Here is a 14,428-nt window from a genome sequence, read left to right as displayed (position 1 = left end):
AGTAATTACACTTGTTTTATATATACACATGAAATAAACTGGATTTCTTTTAAAAAGAAATTCTATAATCTCCACTAACTCCAACTGGACTGCTCTCAATTAGTATAAATTTGTGAGGTTTCCTGTTCTGTCAAGACTAGGTAGCCATGTAAGAAAAAGAGCCCCACTTACTCTGAGTTAGGCTATGGTGGAAAGCGGCTGAGGTAGATCCCGAGGTGGTTGTCACTCCAGCTGTGTCCGTTCCAAAGCCAAGTAGCTCCAAGGGAAACTGGAAGGGCATGGTCACTGGAACAAGGCCACCCAGCATCCCAAAAGGAGTCACATTTTGATTTGTTACAGACAAAGGTGATGTCATGAGAGTCAGAGGTGAGGCATTAGCCAATAATGATGCTCCTGCTGTGGACTGCGGAAACCAGGGGTCAAAATACATAAGAAATCAAGTCTTTAACCTGAATTGATTTATTTTACTTAATATCCTCATGGACGTGAGACTGTGTCTTACGTCTACTCTAACAGAAACTCTGGGAGACAGAAATGAAGGCTGAAGTGTAAATTACATTTCAAAGAGTGACCAATACTGGCTTTGAAAATACTTCTACTTAGCTCTTCATCACCAGTTAAGTTTCCTTAACTGTTACTGCAATGTCTATATTAACACCCATTCCTCTTAACCCACTCATTTCTAAACTTGGATTTCCGCTTTTGCTTTGACCTCTCCATCTGACACAGGGAATTGATTCCATATCATTTCAGTTCGGTCTCTGATCTGTAATTTAGCTGTCTTTTTGGGCACAACGTCTGCAGCTTCTGTCCTAGACTATTACTCTCTCAGATCCCTCAACTCCATACCCTGTACTTTCATCGTTAACGGCCATCTGTGTTTTCCTCTTCATAAGCTTTATCTGCCTCTTCCTCAAAAGCTAACCACCTGACCTATGCCATGAATACCACTCCTGCAGAACTTTCTGTCACAAATGTCCATCAAGCACTGCACTTTCTCTGCATTTCCTCTGCTTTTGCATATACAGAGACCTCTGACATGTCTTAAAACCAACTGTCTTACAACCAACCATTACTCCTGGCTCTTCCCCAACCCCTAGCAACAACCTGACTTATGTATATTTCTTTTATTATCAAACTTATTGAATGGCAGCCTTCATTTTCCACACTATCTCATCTCTTCTTAACCCCTGAAAGCTGATTTCCAATTCCACTACATTTCTGAACTCAGACTCCTAAGGCAAAAGGTAAATTACAGAGTGTTTTGACACTCCCCTACTTCGGCTTTGATGCCATCATTATGAAGAAAAACACTTTGAAACATGCCAGCACTGATAAGCTTTCATCGAGAAATTACTGAAATATACTCTATTAAGCTAATTTAGTTCTTTGAACAATTTTCTATACAGCAAATAAACATTTTTTTCCATTCCGACTTTTTTGTGTGTACTTAATAAAGATTATAACCAAAATTTCTCAGTATCAGATATTACCTACTATATTTGCAATTGTGAGGTTTCTTTTATAGCCTTATTTTATCAACTCCAAATTTCTGTGGTAAAAAATTTTCACAGTTCTCAGCTCTAAGTTTGGTCAAGAAAACTGAATTCTCTGAGTATTTGTTAATGAATAATAAGCATTAGCAACTGTTACTTTTATTTTGTATACTGATGATTTCTACCAATAGACATTATTAATAAAGGGCTGGTCATTTTATTTCTCAGTTAATCTATAGGAAAAATGCAGGTGATTTTCCCATGCAAAAATGCCACATCATCTCATGTGTCTATACATTCAATGGTCCACACCACTGCTGAATGAAAAAATGAAGAACATCCTTAAAAAGCTTTCTATTCTGTTTTTTCACTAGTTCTCCAATTGCGTTCCCTTACCTCCTTTATTTATGCCTCAAATTTGTACCTATAGTTCTGACCTCTCACCTCAGTTTCAATCCTGGTTAGCTAATGGTTCAGTGAAGAATTCCACTTGGATATCTAACCTCACCAAATTGGTATGCTCAGAATTGAACTCATCACCTGTTACAATCATTTCCCTCCCATATATGTTAACTGCTAAGATCAGTAGTTTCAATTCTTTCCCACCACTCAAGGCTTGAAATCTTAGTTTTTAAGCAACACAAAATGAAAGACAAGATGAACTCATATTCAACATATCTTTTTTTTTTTTTTAAATCACAACTTTCTCCTACATTTAAGTAAGTGCAAATCTTTATCACTTTACGCTTGGACTTAACTGTTTTTATTTGCCAGTCGTTTACCTCTCTCTACTGTGCCAACCACGATATCAAAAATGGGTGATTTAGGAACAAATTACTAACTTAGAAACAACAGTGGTTTGAAGGAGAAAAAGGATCAGTATCAAGAGTTAACAAGGGTTTTCTCTTCTTTTTCATCAACATTCTACTACAATCTCAGGACAATATGGGGAACACACTCTAAAACCAGTGAAGCCCTCCTGGTGAGGAACATTAAATACTGCTAATAAGGAGAACTCTTATGCTTTTCTGGAGTAGGCTCATTAAAGCATTAAAGCTGACAGAAAATGTAAATTAGGGCAACTTCCAAAATTAAGTTATGTGTATTAGCAATAAAAAAATGGCACCAGGCTGTAACTAATATTTTATACTTATAAAAACCTTCCATATCCACTTTTGTTTATAAAACTAAAATGAAACACCAGATTATCTAAATGTTACATGTGCAGTTATAATTTTCTCTCACAGAAGATGGAGACCTTTTAAAAGCGGGGTATCCATTATTGGTATTATTTAGAAGCATTACAGGAGAAGCTATCAACATGAAGCAGGCAAACAGTTCAGGATAATGCCCCATAATCAGAAATATTTTCTACGACCTCTACATTTCATCCCCAGGGGAAAATATAAAGGAACATTTCTTTTTAACAACATGTTTCATTTTGGTGAGTACATCTGCCCCCCACATTCTCTACAACACCCAGAATGATTTTTTGAAATGTGTATCAGACCATACCACTCCCCTCCAATGGCTTCCCACTGAACACAAAGTAAAAGCCCAAGTCCTTATTGTAGCCCCTAAGGTCCTCAATCATATGGTTTGGAGTTGTTTTTTGACCTGTCACCTCCCCATCTTTCCCAACTGTCCAGCCCTGTCAGGCTCTTTCCTATCTCAGTGTCTTCACATCTACTTTCCCTTTCTTGCCTGGGCTGTTTGCTCTTCTCTCCAAAAGGCTTGGTCCTAGTCATTCAATTATCAGCTCAAACATTGCCTCTTCCAAGAGGCCTTCTCCATCTCCCTTATCCATGTTAGCAGCAATCACACTTTATCATATTATTGTTTTTATTTTTACAGCACAAAGTATTTTTAAGTACTGTGTTTTGCTTATCTTCATCCTAGAATATATGCCCCATGAGAGGGGGCATGATCTTGACTCACCCCAATTTCCCCAGCACCTAGAAGAGTGCCTGGCACATATTAAACACTTAGTAAATATTTGCTTAGTGAATTATTTTGGAAATTATAGAGTGGCAAAGACTGGATTCACAGAAAATCAATGAGCTGAAGGGCAAGAAAGAACAGGAAAGCCTTCAGTGCAAAGTTATTAAATAAAAAGCAGGTAGAGATCAACCTGAACCTAGAAAGACTTTAACTTTGATTAACCTCAGGACCTGTCATGTTCACATCTGCACACAGCTAAAGACATCTTTCAGAGGCAAGTGGAATATTTTATAGACTTAGATAGGAAATCTGTTTTTCGTGTTGGCCAGCTTTAGAAAGACAGGATCTAGGTGCCACAAGGTAGCTGATAAGACATCATTGATGTTGTGTTAAAAAAGAGAACAAAAGTTAGGAATAACCTCATTCAATTACTGATGTTTTCTTCAGTCAAACCAATAAGAAAGACAAAAAGGATCAGATATGAGGCAGGAACATTAAAGTCTCCAAATCATAAAGCCATTTTGGAGAGGAAGAAATCAGAAGAAAGGAGTTACATTTTAGAAACACAAATTTTGCCATGTAGGTTCCTTGGTAAGAAACTAACTGGTAAACAATAAACCAAATTGTTCTTTTGGGATAAATGATCAAATGTAGGAAGTTTTCCAGGGGGTGGGGGGGGTGGTGGAAACAGAACTGATAGATTCTGGAGATGATGAAAGATAGAGGGAGATTTAACTTTAAAGAAAACAAAGTGAAAGGAAAAAAAAAAGCAAATTTTAACTCCAGAAAATAAGCCCCAAATTTATGATTGAAACCACTTGTTCACAATAGTTAGCTCAACACAGACAATCTTTTACAAAGTCACAGATTTAACCAAAAGTTGTAATTTTAGTCTCTGAAGAGAATGGGAGAAGTATAAGACAGTTAAAAGCCTTATTTATCACAATGAGAAGCTGAAAGATAACACTAAAAGAGACTTCTGTTCATTCTTATTTTTAAAAAACACAAGGGGTACTCTTTTGCCCCCTTCTGATGCCTATGTCAGAAGCTTTCTCTATCTCCTTTATACTTTAATAAAACTTTATAAAAAAAATAAAAAACACAAGAGAAAAAGCTAACAGTTAAAAGTAGTTGACAATAGGAAGGAGGATATGGGCCATGGAACTGTCATTTTGGTTATTATAATCCTCTCACATACTCCTATGATCAAATTAAAGACTGATTTCAAAAACAGTCAACATTTTAACAAAGATAATAAAATAAGAATGCAGACTAACTCCTAGACGTTAGTTGTAACTTAAATTTTCACATATGATCCCTAGGGGGTTTTTTGGCTATTTTCTTATTTCTGATAAAAGCAAAATCATATGGATAAAACATCTATAAATCCTAGATTTCAATTAATGAAGTATCAGATAATGGAATTTTGTTCTATATTAGAATTTTAGAATTCATTCATTCCTAAGCCTATAGTAGAGGCAGAGTGATGATTTGGGTTTTAAGTGTACATTGAATACCAACACTTAGCTTGTATTGAACAGCAGGAAATCTCTCAGATACCATGTGGAAACTTACTTCATTAGATGCTCCTATTCCACATAAGTAAGAGGCAGTACAAAGTTAGAGCACTTTCTTAAACAACAGAGTTTCATAAATAAGTCATATTTTCAAAGAGTAATTGAGAAGCCAAGAAATAACACCATAAAATACTATTTTTTAAAAAGCGTATGAAACGTAGTATTATGTAAAATCTACTTTCTTGAAGAGCCTAAAAAAAGTATCTGGAAAACATCAACACTGGTAAGACGATACATGACTTTTCCTTCTTTAAAAATTTTTTCTGAATTTTACCAACTGTGAACATAGGTTATGTTTCAAGGGAGGGGGGAAAAGTTAAAGAAACCAAATAAGTAAAGTGAAGAACAAAGCTGAGAAAGCCTCAGAATACAAATAAGTGGTAGATAGATGAAAATAATAACAGAAAAGATGACATGAAAGGCAGAGAGATGAAATATATGAGCAATAGAGCTCTCAAAAAACCTCAGCAAATGGATCAGAAATAATAATCAGGCCCATAACAGAATAAAATATTCTTGAGCTGAAAAAATGAGTGGGTCAGAGACTGAAAGATGTTACTATTTTCTAGGTACAAAATTAATGAAAACTATCTAGATAAACCTAGCCATTATCTGGGAACACCTGATTTTCAAGGAAAAAGATAAAATGTGATTAGCATTTAGGCAGAGAAAATATGTTACTTATAAGGAAACAAAAAGTCAGAATGGCCTCAAAATTTTTTATAACCTTAAATAGTCAGTGGAGCAGTATTTATAAAATCTGGAGTGAGACACTTAGTGACCTAAGAAATCTGAATCTATTCAAGTGTGACAGAAATCATCAGGTATATAAGTGCTGAAGTAAAACAACATTCACATTAGCCTTCTTGAAAAGATTTCTTGAATTAGGTACTCCTGCTAACCGAGAGAGAAATTTAAATGAAAAACTCACGAATGGGGAAAGTGTGGTATAAACAGACTACTGATACTAATTTGACAGAGAATTATATATGAACAACTGCAAAATTTATAAAAAATAAAAATTTTATTCAAAAAGACATGGTTAAAGGAAAAAATAATATGAATGCATAAATTTGATTTAAAAAATTATGAAACTTGACAGGAGAAAGGGACTAGGACAGGGAAAAGAAGAGACAAGTTAAGGTATGTTAAAATCGTAAGTGACTATTTTGTTCTGGACTTTGATAAGATATAGTTTTAAATTTCGAAAAATTTTGAAAGCAAGCATGTGATTAAAAAAAAACACATCCCAACAAAAATTTTGTCCCCAAGATTATCCATCACTGTGATGTCAACATCCCAGAAGTTGTAAATTATAAACAACTGACACATCATGATAAGATCATTGAACTGACTGAGAGAAATTACACCGCCTTACACTTAATCACGTGCGTGTATCTAACATACATACCTGCACACTGGCTGTCACCACTGAAGACCCTGAGGCAGAGGATGGTCTATGTGGAGTAGACAACGGTTTAGTAGCACCCTGTGTTCCACTTCCTGTTCCCCCAGACAGACTAGTCCTATTAGCTCCGCTTGAGTTAAGGTTGCTACCTCTGCTGGCAGGTACATTCACTGCAATTCCACTCAAGCTATTCTTCCCAACAGTTCCAGTGGATGGTGAGTTTGTCAGCTTTGAAGGGGCCTGAAGATTTTTTGTAGACGGAAGGCCTGAAGTGCGATTCAAGGGCAATAAATTCAAGGTGGGAGACTGTCTGCTGATGTTCATTCCACTGGGCTGTTTATGGACTGGGTTGTTACTGCTCGAGTGGCTACTCTGGGCCACTAGTGCATTTGGACTGGAAGAATTTGGGGACACAGTAGGTTTGGGAGTTGGGTTGGATTTAGATACAAGTTTAGTTGATACTGAAGGCTTAGCTGACTGAGAGGGCTTGGGTGAGGCAGAAGGCTTAGGTGAGGGCAAGGGTTTAGGAGATGTGGCAGGTTTGGGAGATGAGGCAAGTTTTGGGGATGCAGCCATTGAGAAGGGGGACTTGAAACCCTGCGTGGAGATTTGTGACACCATCGCCTTGGCTAAATAGTTAGTGGAGGTAGTGGTGCTAGGTACTGTCCTAGAAACCAGGGAGTGGGACCCTTGAGAACCATTTCCAGGTGGGGGTGTAGATAAGGGAAGGCGGTACATAAGTGGCTTGTCTGAAGTCTTAGTAAGTGAGGATGAACAGGAAAGCTGGGGGTTATTACTTAACTTCACCACTGGGTTGGTCTGTGATTTACTAATAGTCGCTTGTAATGGAGACACATAGTTCTGCTGGACAGCTGAATGCTGGTGCACCTTTGTTACTTGTGTTAACGGAGAAGCGTCTTGGGCCTCTGATGTTCCCAGAGTATGAGAAGAGGCAGCAACTTGGGCTTGGGAAGAGGAGGAGATGTGGGTCTGCGAAGAGGAAGAAGCATGAATCTGGCTTGACCTCTGTAGTCCTTGCTGAAGCAGCCTGGCTGGCAAAGGTTCTAAGGAAACTTTCGGGTTCTGAATTGAAGAACCAGCAATAAGGCCTGAAGAGATGCCAGTATGAGCTAAATCCTGGGGTTTCTTTGGTACTGGCCCTGTGTGGCCAGCAATAAGACTCGATGAATGTGCAGTCTGAGTAGAATCTAGTTTTTTGGGTGTAGCCAGTGGCAGTTTACTCATGATACTTGCTAATTTTTCTTCTCTCAGTCCTGGACGAGGTTTTGCAGTTGGCATACTTATCCTTGAGCCAGCTGGAGGGCCCTTGTTCCCATTGTTGATAACAGCTAAAGCTTCAGAAACAAGATCCAGTGCAGGTGGATGAAAGGAAAGTTCTTCATCTAGTGAGTCATCAAGGCAGATGGTCTCCTGCACTGGCGTGGAGCCAGAACTGGTAGAGGCCACGGCCGATGTGCTAGAGCTCGCTGAAGGACCACCAACTGAAGCCACCGAGGATGCAGGAGTTTTCTGGTCCTTTTTTGGACTACACTCCTAGTGTTAAGAAGCATTATATTGGAAAAACAAAAACAATTAATCAAAATTTACACAGTATTAGTTTTTAAAGGATTAGAATTCTCATAATTAAAATTCTACAAGTCTCTTTGCCTTTTTCTTAGGATTTTACCCATCTTGTGTAGTGTGGTTTGCTATGATAAAGACCATCACTCCCAGCTTCCTTGCATTTTGACCTCTTTGTATGCCTGTCTTACCTACAGACAGTACACAGAGAAAACGGTACATCAAACTGGTAGATGATTCAATTCAAGCACACTTAAATTGTGCTTTCTATTCATTATGGTAGAAGTCATTTATAATTTATAAATTATAATTTATTCCATATATATTCACTATGAGCAAGGTACTATGCTAAGAAAACAAGAGTATTAGAAATTAAAACTCTAAATACCTAAGAGAGAATTAAGAATTTAACCTTCTTAAAATTCAAGGAAGAGATAGAATTAGAGCAGTTTAAAATACTTAAAGAGCAAAAGCATTAAAAAAGTATCTTTCTCAAGAAAAATATGAAGTACTTGACATTTTATTTTTAAAATTAAGAAGAAAACTACATAAAAATCATGTCAAACTTTCAACTAGTTTTTTAAAAAGAGACAAATCCAAATAAACCCAAAGCCATATATATTAATTTATACCACCACAGCACTTACCTTAACTATAGTGGGGAAAGCATGGAGGAACAGTCTCTACCATCTACCTTCTAAGGTATTATGATAATAATAAATAAGAACAGTAAATTCTTATTTCTCTTAAGAATGCCACTGCACTCTAACTTTCTTAGCAATTTCTCTAAAACTTCTAAAAAGCCCTGACTGAAAACCTCAATGCCTTTTAGCAGTCTGAAGTGTAACTACGATTAAGGGCAAGGCTGTCTGCTAAGATGAACAGATGAGACATGACTGCACTGACATACCATTCAGTGAAAACTCCATTACTAAAAAGAGGACAGAAACTGAGAGTGAGGGAGTATATCAAAATAACATTGGTAGTGTTACCAGTATAAAATTGCCATTTTAAAGTAACTTCTTTATTAATATTTTTTCTTTATAAAAATAACATTTAATCCACCCAAGAGTACTGTGTAGATTTATACTGGCAAATTGTTTAGGATATATATTTGAGTGGAAAAAACAGGTTATTTCTTTTATATAAAATGTTAATTCAATCTGGATAAAGAAATGGCTGGATGGGCAGATGGATCCGGAAGGAAGGAGGGGAGGCAAGGACAGATCCAGAAGAAGGGAGGGCAGATGTGTACCAGAAAGAAGCTTTTTTCCCTTTGTGTGAGCAGAAATTTCAGGATACTTTTACTTTCCTCCTTCACTTTTCTATATTGTTTGCATTTTCTCCTATAAGCATTCCTGGGTATTACCTTTATAACTGAAATAGGTATTGAAGGGGCATTAGAGCAGGAAAAAAAAAACAAAAAACAAATCAGAATACAGCTTTTTCCATTTGGGGGAAAGGAAAAGGTAAATTCATGACAAAGATGAACAAAACAGGACTACTCTGGTGGTTCAGTGGTTAAGAATCTGCCTGCCAAAGCAGAGGACATGGGTTTGATCCCTGGCCTGGGAAGATCTGACATGCCTTGGGGGCAACTAAGCCCATGCCCTACAACTACTAGCATTAACTACTGAGCCTGTGCCTAGAGCCTGTGCTCTGCAATGAGAAGCCACAGCAATGAAAAGCCCGCATACGGCAATGAAGAATAACTCCCACTCAAAGCTACTAGAGAAAGCCCGTGCACAGCAACAAATACCCAGTACAGCCAAAAATAAATTTAAAAAACTTTTTTTTAAAAGATGAACACAACAGATTATCCCACTGTACCATCCCAACACACCCGTTATCAGAGTTCTGGTAAATTTATCATATGTTTAAAGAGATGTAGCAAAATTTAACCAACTCTTTATGGTGGGTATTAGGAGTTTAAAAATAAGTCAAATGTCAAAACAAAGCATGAACCAATAGATTTAACTAAGAAAAAGAAGACTACTTAATCTATATTCAAAAAGCCTCTAACACTATTAAGTTAAGAAGAGCACAGGGTAGCAAATACAGATCTTCTGGCCATAACCTCACAAGCAAAGAAACTCTATTCAAAGAGTGAAGACTATGGGAAAAGTCTAAAATCTAAAAGGTGTGGGCTTTCATTACAATTTTAATTTCAAATGATTATAGTTTTCACTTCTAGAGGTTATAGTGGGTTGGCCAAAAGGTTCATTTGGTTTTTTCCTTAACAGCCTACAGAAAAACTCAAACTTTTTGGCCAACCCAATGCTTGGTTCAACTCTGCCTTGTCTATTTTGATGTTTTTTTGTCCCCCCTTCTACATTTTTAAATATTAAATAACTTAAGTCACTGTATGTCCTAACCATAATAAATCCATCACTTGCTGTTCTCAGGGATTCAATTCTACTGGTTGTCTTGGCTGACCCACTCACACACAGTAACATTTCCTCACAACATTTCCTCACGTATCCCGTATTTTCAGATGTTTGACACAGTATATATAGTGGCTAGGATTTGGCGCTTTCACCGCCACGGCCTGGGTTCGTTTCCCAGCGAGGGAAACCTTTCTCTGGGCTTCCCCAGTAGCTCAGCTGGTAAATAATCCTCCTGCAAGTCAGGAGAGCCCGGTTTGATTCCTGGGTCTGGAAGTTCCCCTGGAGAAGAGATAGGCTACCCACTTCGGTATTTTTGGATTTCCCCGGTGGCTCAGATGGTAAAGAATCTGCCTGTAATGTGGGAGACCTGGGTTTGATCCCTGGGTTGGGAAGATTTCCTAGAGGAGGGCATGGCAATACACTCCAGTATTCTTGCCTAGAGAATCCCCTTGGACATAAGAGCCTAGCAGGCTACAGTCCATGGGGTCGCGAAGAGTGGGATATGACTCACCAACTAAGCACATACGTAATAAGCCTTTGAGGCCTGGGATGAGGGTACATTATTCCAGAAAGAATGTGATTTGCCAGTGCCCTGGGTTAATACTAATCTAACAACTTTTAAGTTATTTTCCTAGCTTGAGGTTTTCCCAGATTACGCAGGTTGTATAAACTAATCTCCTAATCCACAGAAAATTTTCAGGAAGGACATTCTTTCCCTAATTCAGAACCATGGCCAAAACACACAAATTTCTTAATCTTTTTACTGGTGAGTGGATTTCTTTTCCAGTCCTCTCTTTTACTTAAAATGTCATCCTCTGAGAGTCCCAGGTTTATGGAGAGCTTCATTCCATTTCCCAACCTATTTAAGTCTAAGAAAATCTTATCAGCTGTGCTGTGAAAGGTGACAGAAATCAGCAAATGCACCTAAGGGCAACTGAAGTTTCAGTGACAGATTAACTTTCTGGCAGCTACTCCTTTGCTTTGAGACAAGGATTTCACTCATTCAAGATCCCAGTCATGCTTTTAAAAGCTATTTGTCATATTAATATTTTATCCAACATTTCTAAGTAGTACTAAGCCTTAGAATTCAACTAATGTATGTATACTAAAAAAAAAAAAAAAAAAAAAGAATTCAACTAATGTATGTATACTTCCCACTGCCACAGTTATCTATTCTCCCAAATACAATGGTTCCAGAATTTTTACAATGCTTGAAAATACCCATCTTAAGAGAACAGTACCTAAATCTATGCTAAATGCCATAAAACCTTTTCATCATAAGAATGTATTTCAATAGTCACCAATTATCACTAACTAAAGATTTAGTTCAATACTTACCTTCACTTTGGGTTTAGGTGCAGGAATCACCTTTTTCTTTGCCCTAAGAGAAAAGATTAAAAAGGAGGTTATCTCAATAGCAGTTAAGTCACTCATTAGGAAATTGTAACACATAATTTTGTATGTAAGTATTCAGTTTATATGTGAATATACAGCAACATTTTTACTAATTTCAATTAACTACAATAAAGGTCAAACCATTAGTAAAATGTAGATGATAAAATGTTTTTAATTAAATATAATTGCTAAAAATAAAAATTAAAACTCAAAACATGCTAACGAAGCTGCCTAAAGGATACTTATTTCAAAGAATTGGTAGGAATTTGTAATTATTTATAGAAAAGAGCTTTAAGGAACTTCAAGCTCAAATTAAACCATGCTAAGAGGTTATAAATGACATACTATTTAAAAAACAAAAAATCCTCAAGTTTTTAAAGAAAGTTATTTTTAACATAATAGATCAAGTAAAAAATTTTAAAACTGACAGAAAAAGGGCAATAGAAAAATACCATGAAAGCTTAGAACATTTGTGAACCAGTGTGAAAAAGTGAAAAGATTAAAAAAATCTTAAGGGTTCTTTAGCACAAGAAAGTACTTACATGTTTGCTGAATAATTAAACAGTTGTAAAGCTAAAAGTATCTGGATATTTCTGAACATTGTCTGAATATTTCTACTTCACTAAGTTAAATTATGTCTAAATAAAATTTTACAGTCAATCTATAACTTCATTAAGGCAACAGTAATAGTCATGACTTCCAGGCCTATATTATCACACAGATTTCTACTTTCTGATACAAAACAAAACAAAAAGTTAGCCATAATAATGAGGCTACTAAAAAAAAACAAACAAAAAAACTGAGGGAAAGGATCTATGTGAAACTTGCTTTAGAACTGAAGAAATAAATTATTTCTATACTTGAATTGTAATGGACTTTTAGGAGTATAGGGAAATTAAAGGCCTGAAATATTGACACAAATACACATAAATGCATAAAAAAATATATTTACTCCCACCCTGGGATATGTAAACCACCTGCAACAAAGTAAACCTATAAAACCAAACTACTCCAAATTTATACCCAAAAAAAACAAAAATAGCAAGATCTGAAAACCAAAACCAACTTTAATGTATCTCTGATAGTAAACTAACAAAGTGTCCTTCCTAAAAGCTGTTAAAAAAAAAATTCTATCTACTGCAACTATACATAAGGAGAGGGGGAATTTCGTAACACTTCCCAGATAGTATCCAGACCTCTTAGTGGAGTACTGAACTAAAGTTGTTCAGTAACTTCTCAGTGACCTGCTAATTTTATATTTTAATAACCCTTAACACTACACTTCTAGGCTATAGAGAAGGAGCCTTAAGTTGTAAGGGAAAATAGAATCCTTGTCAAGATAACCAGTATTCACCCAAAAATATAACCACAGAAAAAAACCTGCCTTTTTACTAGAGACCATTCTTGAACCCTGGTGGCTCAGATGGTAAAGCATCTGCCTATAATGCGGGAGACCCGGGTTCAGTCCCTGGGTCAGGAAGATCCCCTGGAGAAGGAAATGGCAACCCACTCCAGTATTCTTGCCTGGAAAATCCCATGGACAGAGGAGCCTGGCAGGCTACAGTCCATGGGGTCTCAAAGAGTCAGACACGACTGAGTGACTTCATATTCTTTAGTAATTACATCACTAATGAAAAGATCCACTTTGGGACAGAAGAAAGGACATCAAGAGTACACTAATTTTGTGGAATAAAACACGCTGCAAGGCAAGGCTAGGTAGGATATATACAGAACTGTCGTGGAAAGCAGGAGGCTAACAGATTACCTTTGTAGATGGTCATTAAGAGGGAAAGAAAAAGGATACAAAAGAACTGGAGGGCAGACCTTCCAGGAACAAAGGAAACCACTGAAGCCTTCCTATTTAAATGGCTTCTCACCACCAGATTTCAAACCAATATGTTACATTATGGATTCAAGTTTTTAGAGACTAGCCTGAGAAGTTCATTAATAGAGAAATGTGTCCTCAGGTCTAGAGAGTCAACAGTTAAAATGATTTTTTTTTAAAAGCTGTGTTAAGACAGATTGTATGTTTAAGTCCTATTTTACCTAGGATTTAATGAATATTTTGTTTACTAAATATTATAATGTGAATAAAAATAAATGAAGATATCTGGGGTCTGCATTTACTCACGGAGCAGAAGTAAGATGATTATGTACACTCCGACTTTCCTTAAAAAGCATTCTGGAAAAATTAAAAAAAAAAAAAAAGTTATTTTTCCATAGCAAACAATAACAAGATAATCACTTTGTCATTTTAATCATTTGATACTCAATAGACTACTACTTGCTATTTACCAAATAAAGACTTAACAATGGCACAGTAAATTCAATAACCTATTTTATGCAAAATTTTATATTACCTCTTTATTTAAATCTTTTAAAAGATTTCTGTTGATTTAAGATGAACACTTTAGGATGACAGGTTGAGACAACCAGGCCTATTAATTTTAACATTCTATACTTAACTCTTTAAACTGACCTACCCTTAGTTTTTGAGATACCACTCTACACTGACTGTATTTTCAATAGAACTAAAGTTGTGCCTCTTTTTCTGCAGTCTAAATCTTGTATTCAGTTACTTATCTTCAAGATACCCATATAAAGTTCCCCTCCCAAAGTTCATAACCTTCTTCCCCCCTCCCT

At 36.4% G+C, this 14,428-nt stretch overlaps 1 protein-coding gene across 2 annotated transcripts in view; it reads right to left on the bottom strand.

Annotated features, from left to right (window-relative positions):
* Positions 1-14,428, bottom strand: part of UBN2 (ubinuclein 2) — a 79,693-nt gene that overhangs the window by 14,108 nt on the left and 51,157 nt on the right. For both annotated transcript variants that reach the window (XM_043463840.1, XM_043463841.1), the window contains 4 exons: positions 13,917-13,967; positions 11,729-11,771; positions 6,426-7,976; positions 172-403 (listed from right to left, as the gene is read on the bottom strand). In XM_043463840.1, the coding sequence (XP_043319775.1) occupies positions 172-403; positions 6,426-7,976; positions 11,729-11,771; positions 13,917-13,967 (1,877 nt within the window). The remainder of the gene's footprint in view (positions 1-171; positions 404-6,425; positions 7,977-11,728; positions 11,772-13,916; positions 13,968-14,428) is intronic.

This window comes from Cervus canadensis, chromosome 3 (assembly GCF_019320065.1).
Source record: "Cervus canadensis isolate Bull #8, Minnesota chromosome 3, ASM1932006v1, whole genome shotgun sequence".
Lineage (NCBI taxonomy): Eukaryota > Metazoa > Chordata > Mammalia > Artiodactyla > Cervidae > Cervus > Cervus canadensis.
This window is presented reverse-complemented; position numbering and strand designations above follow the sequence as displayed.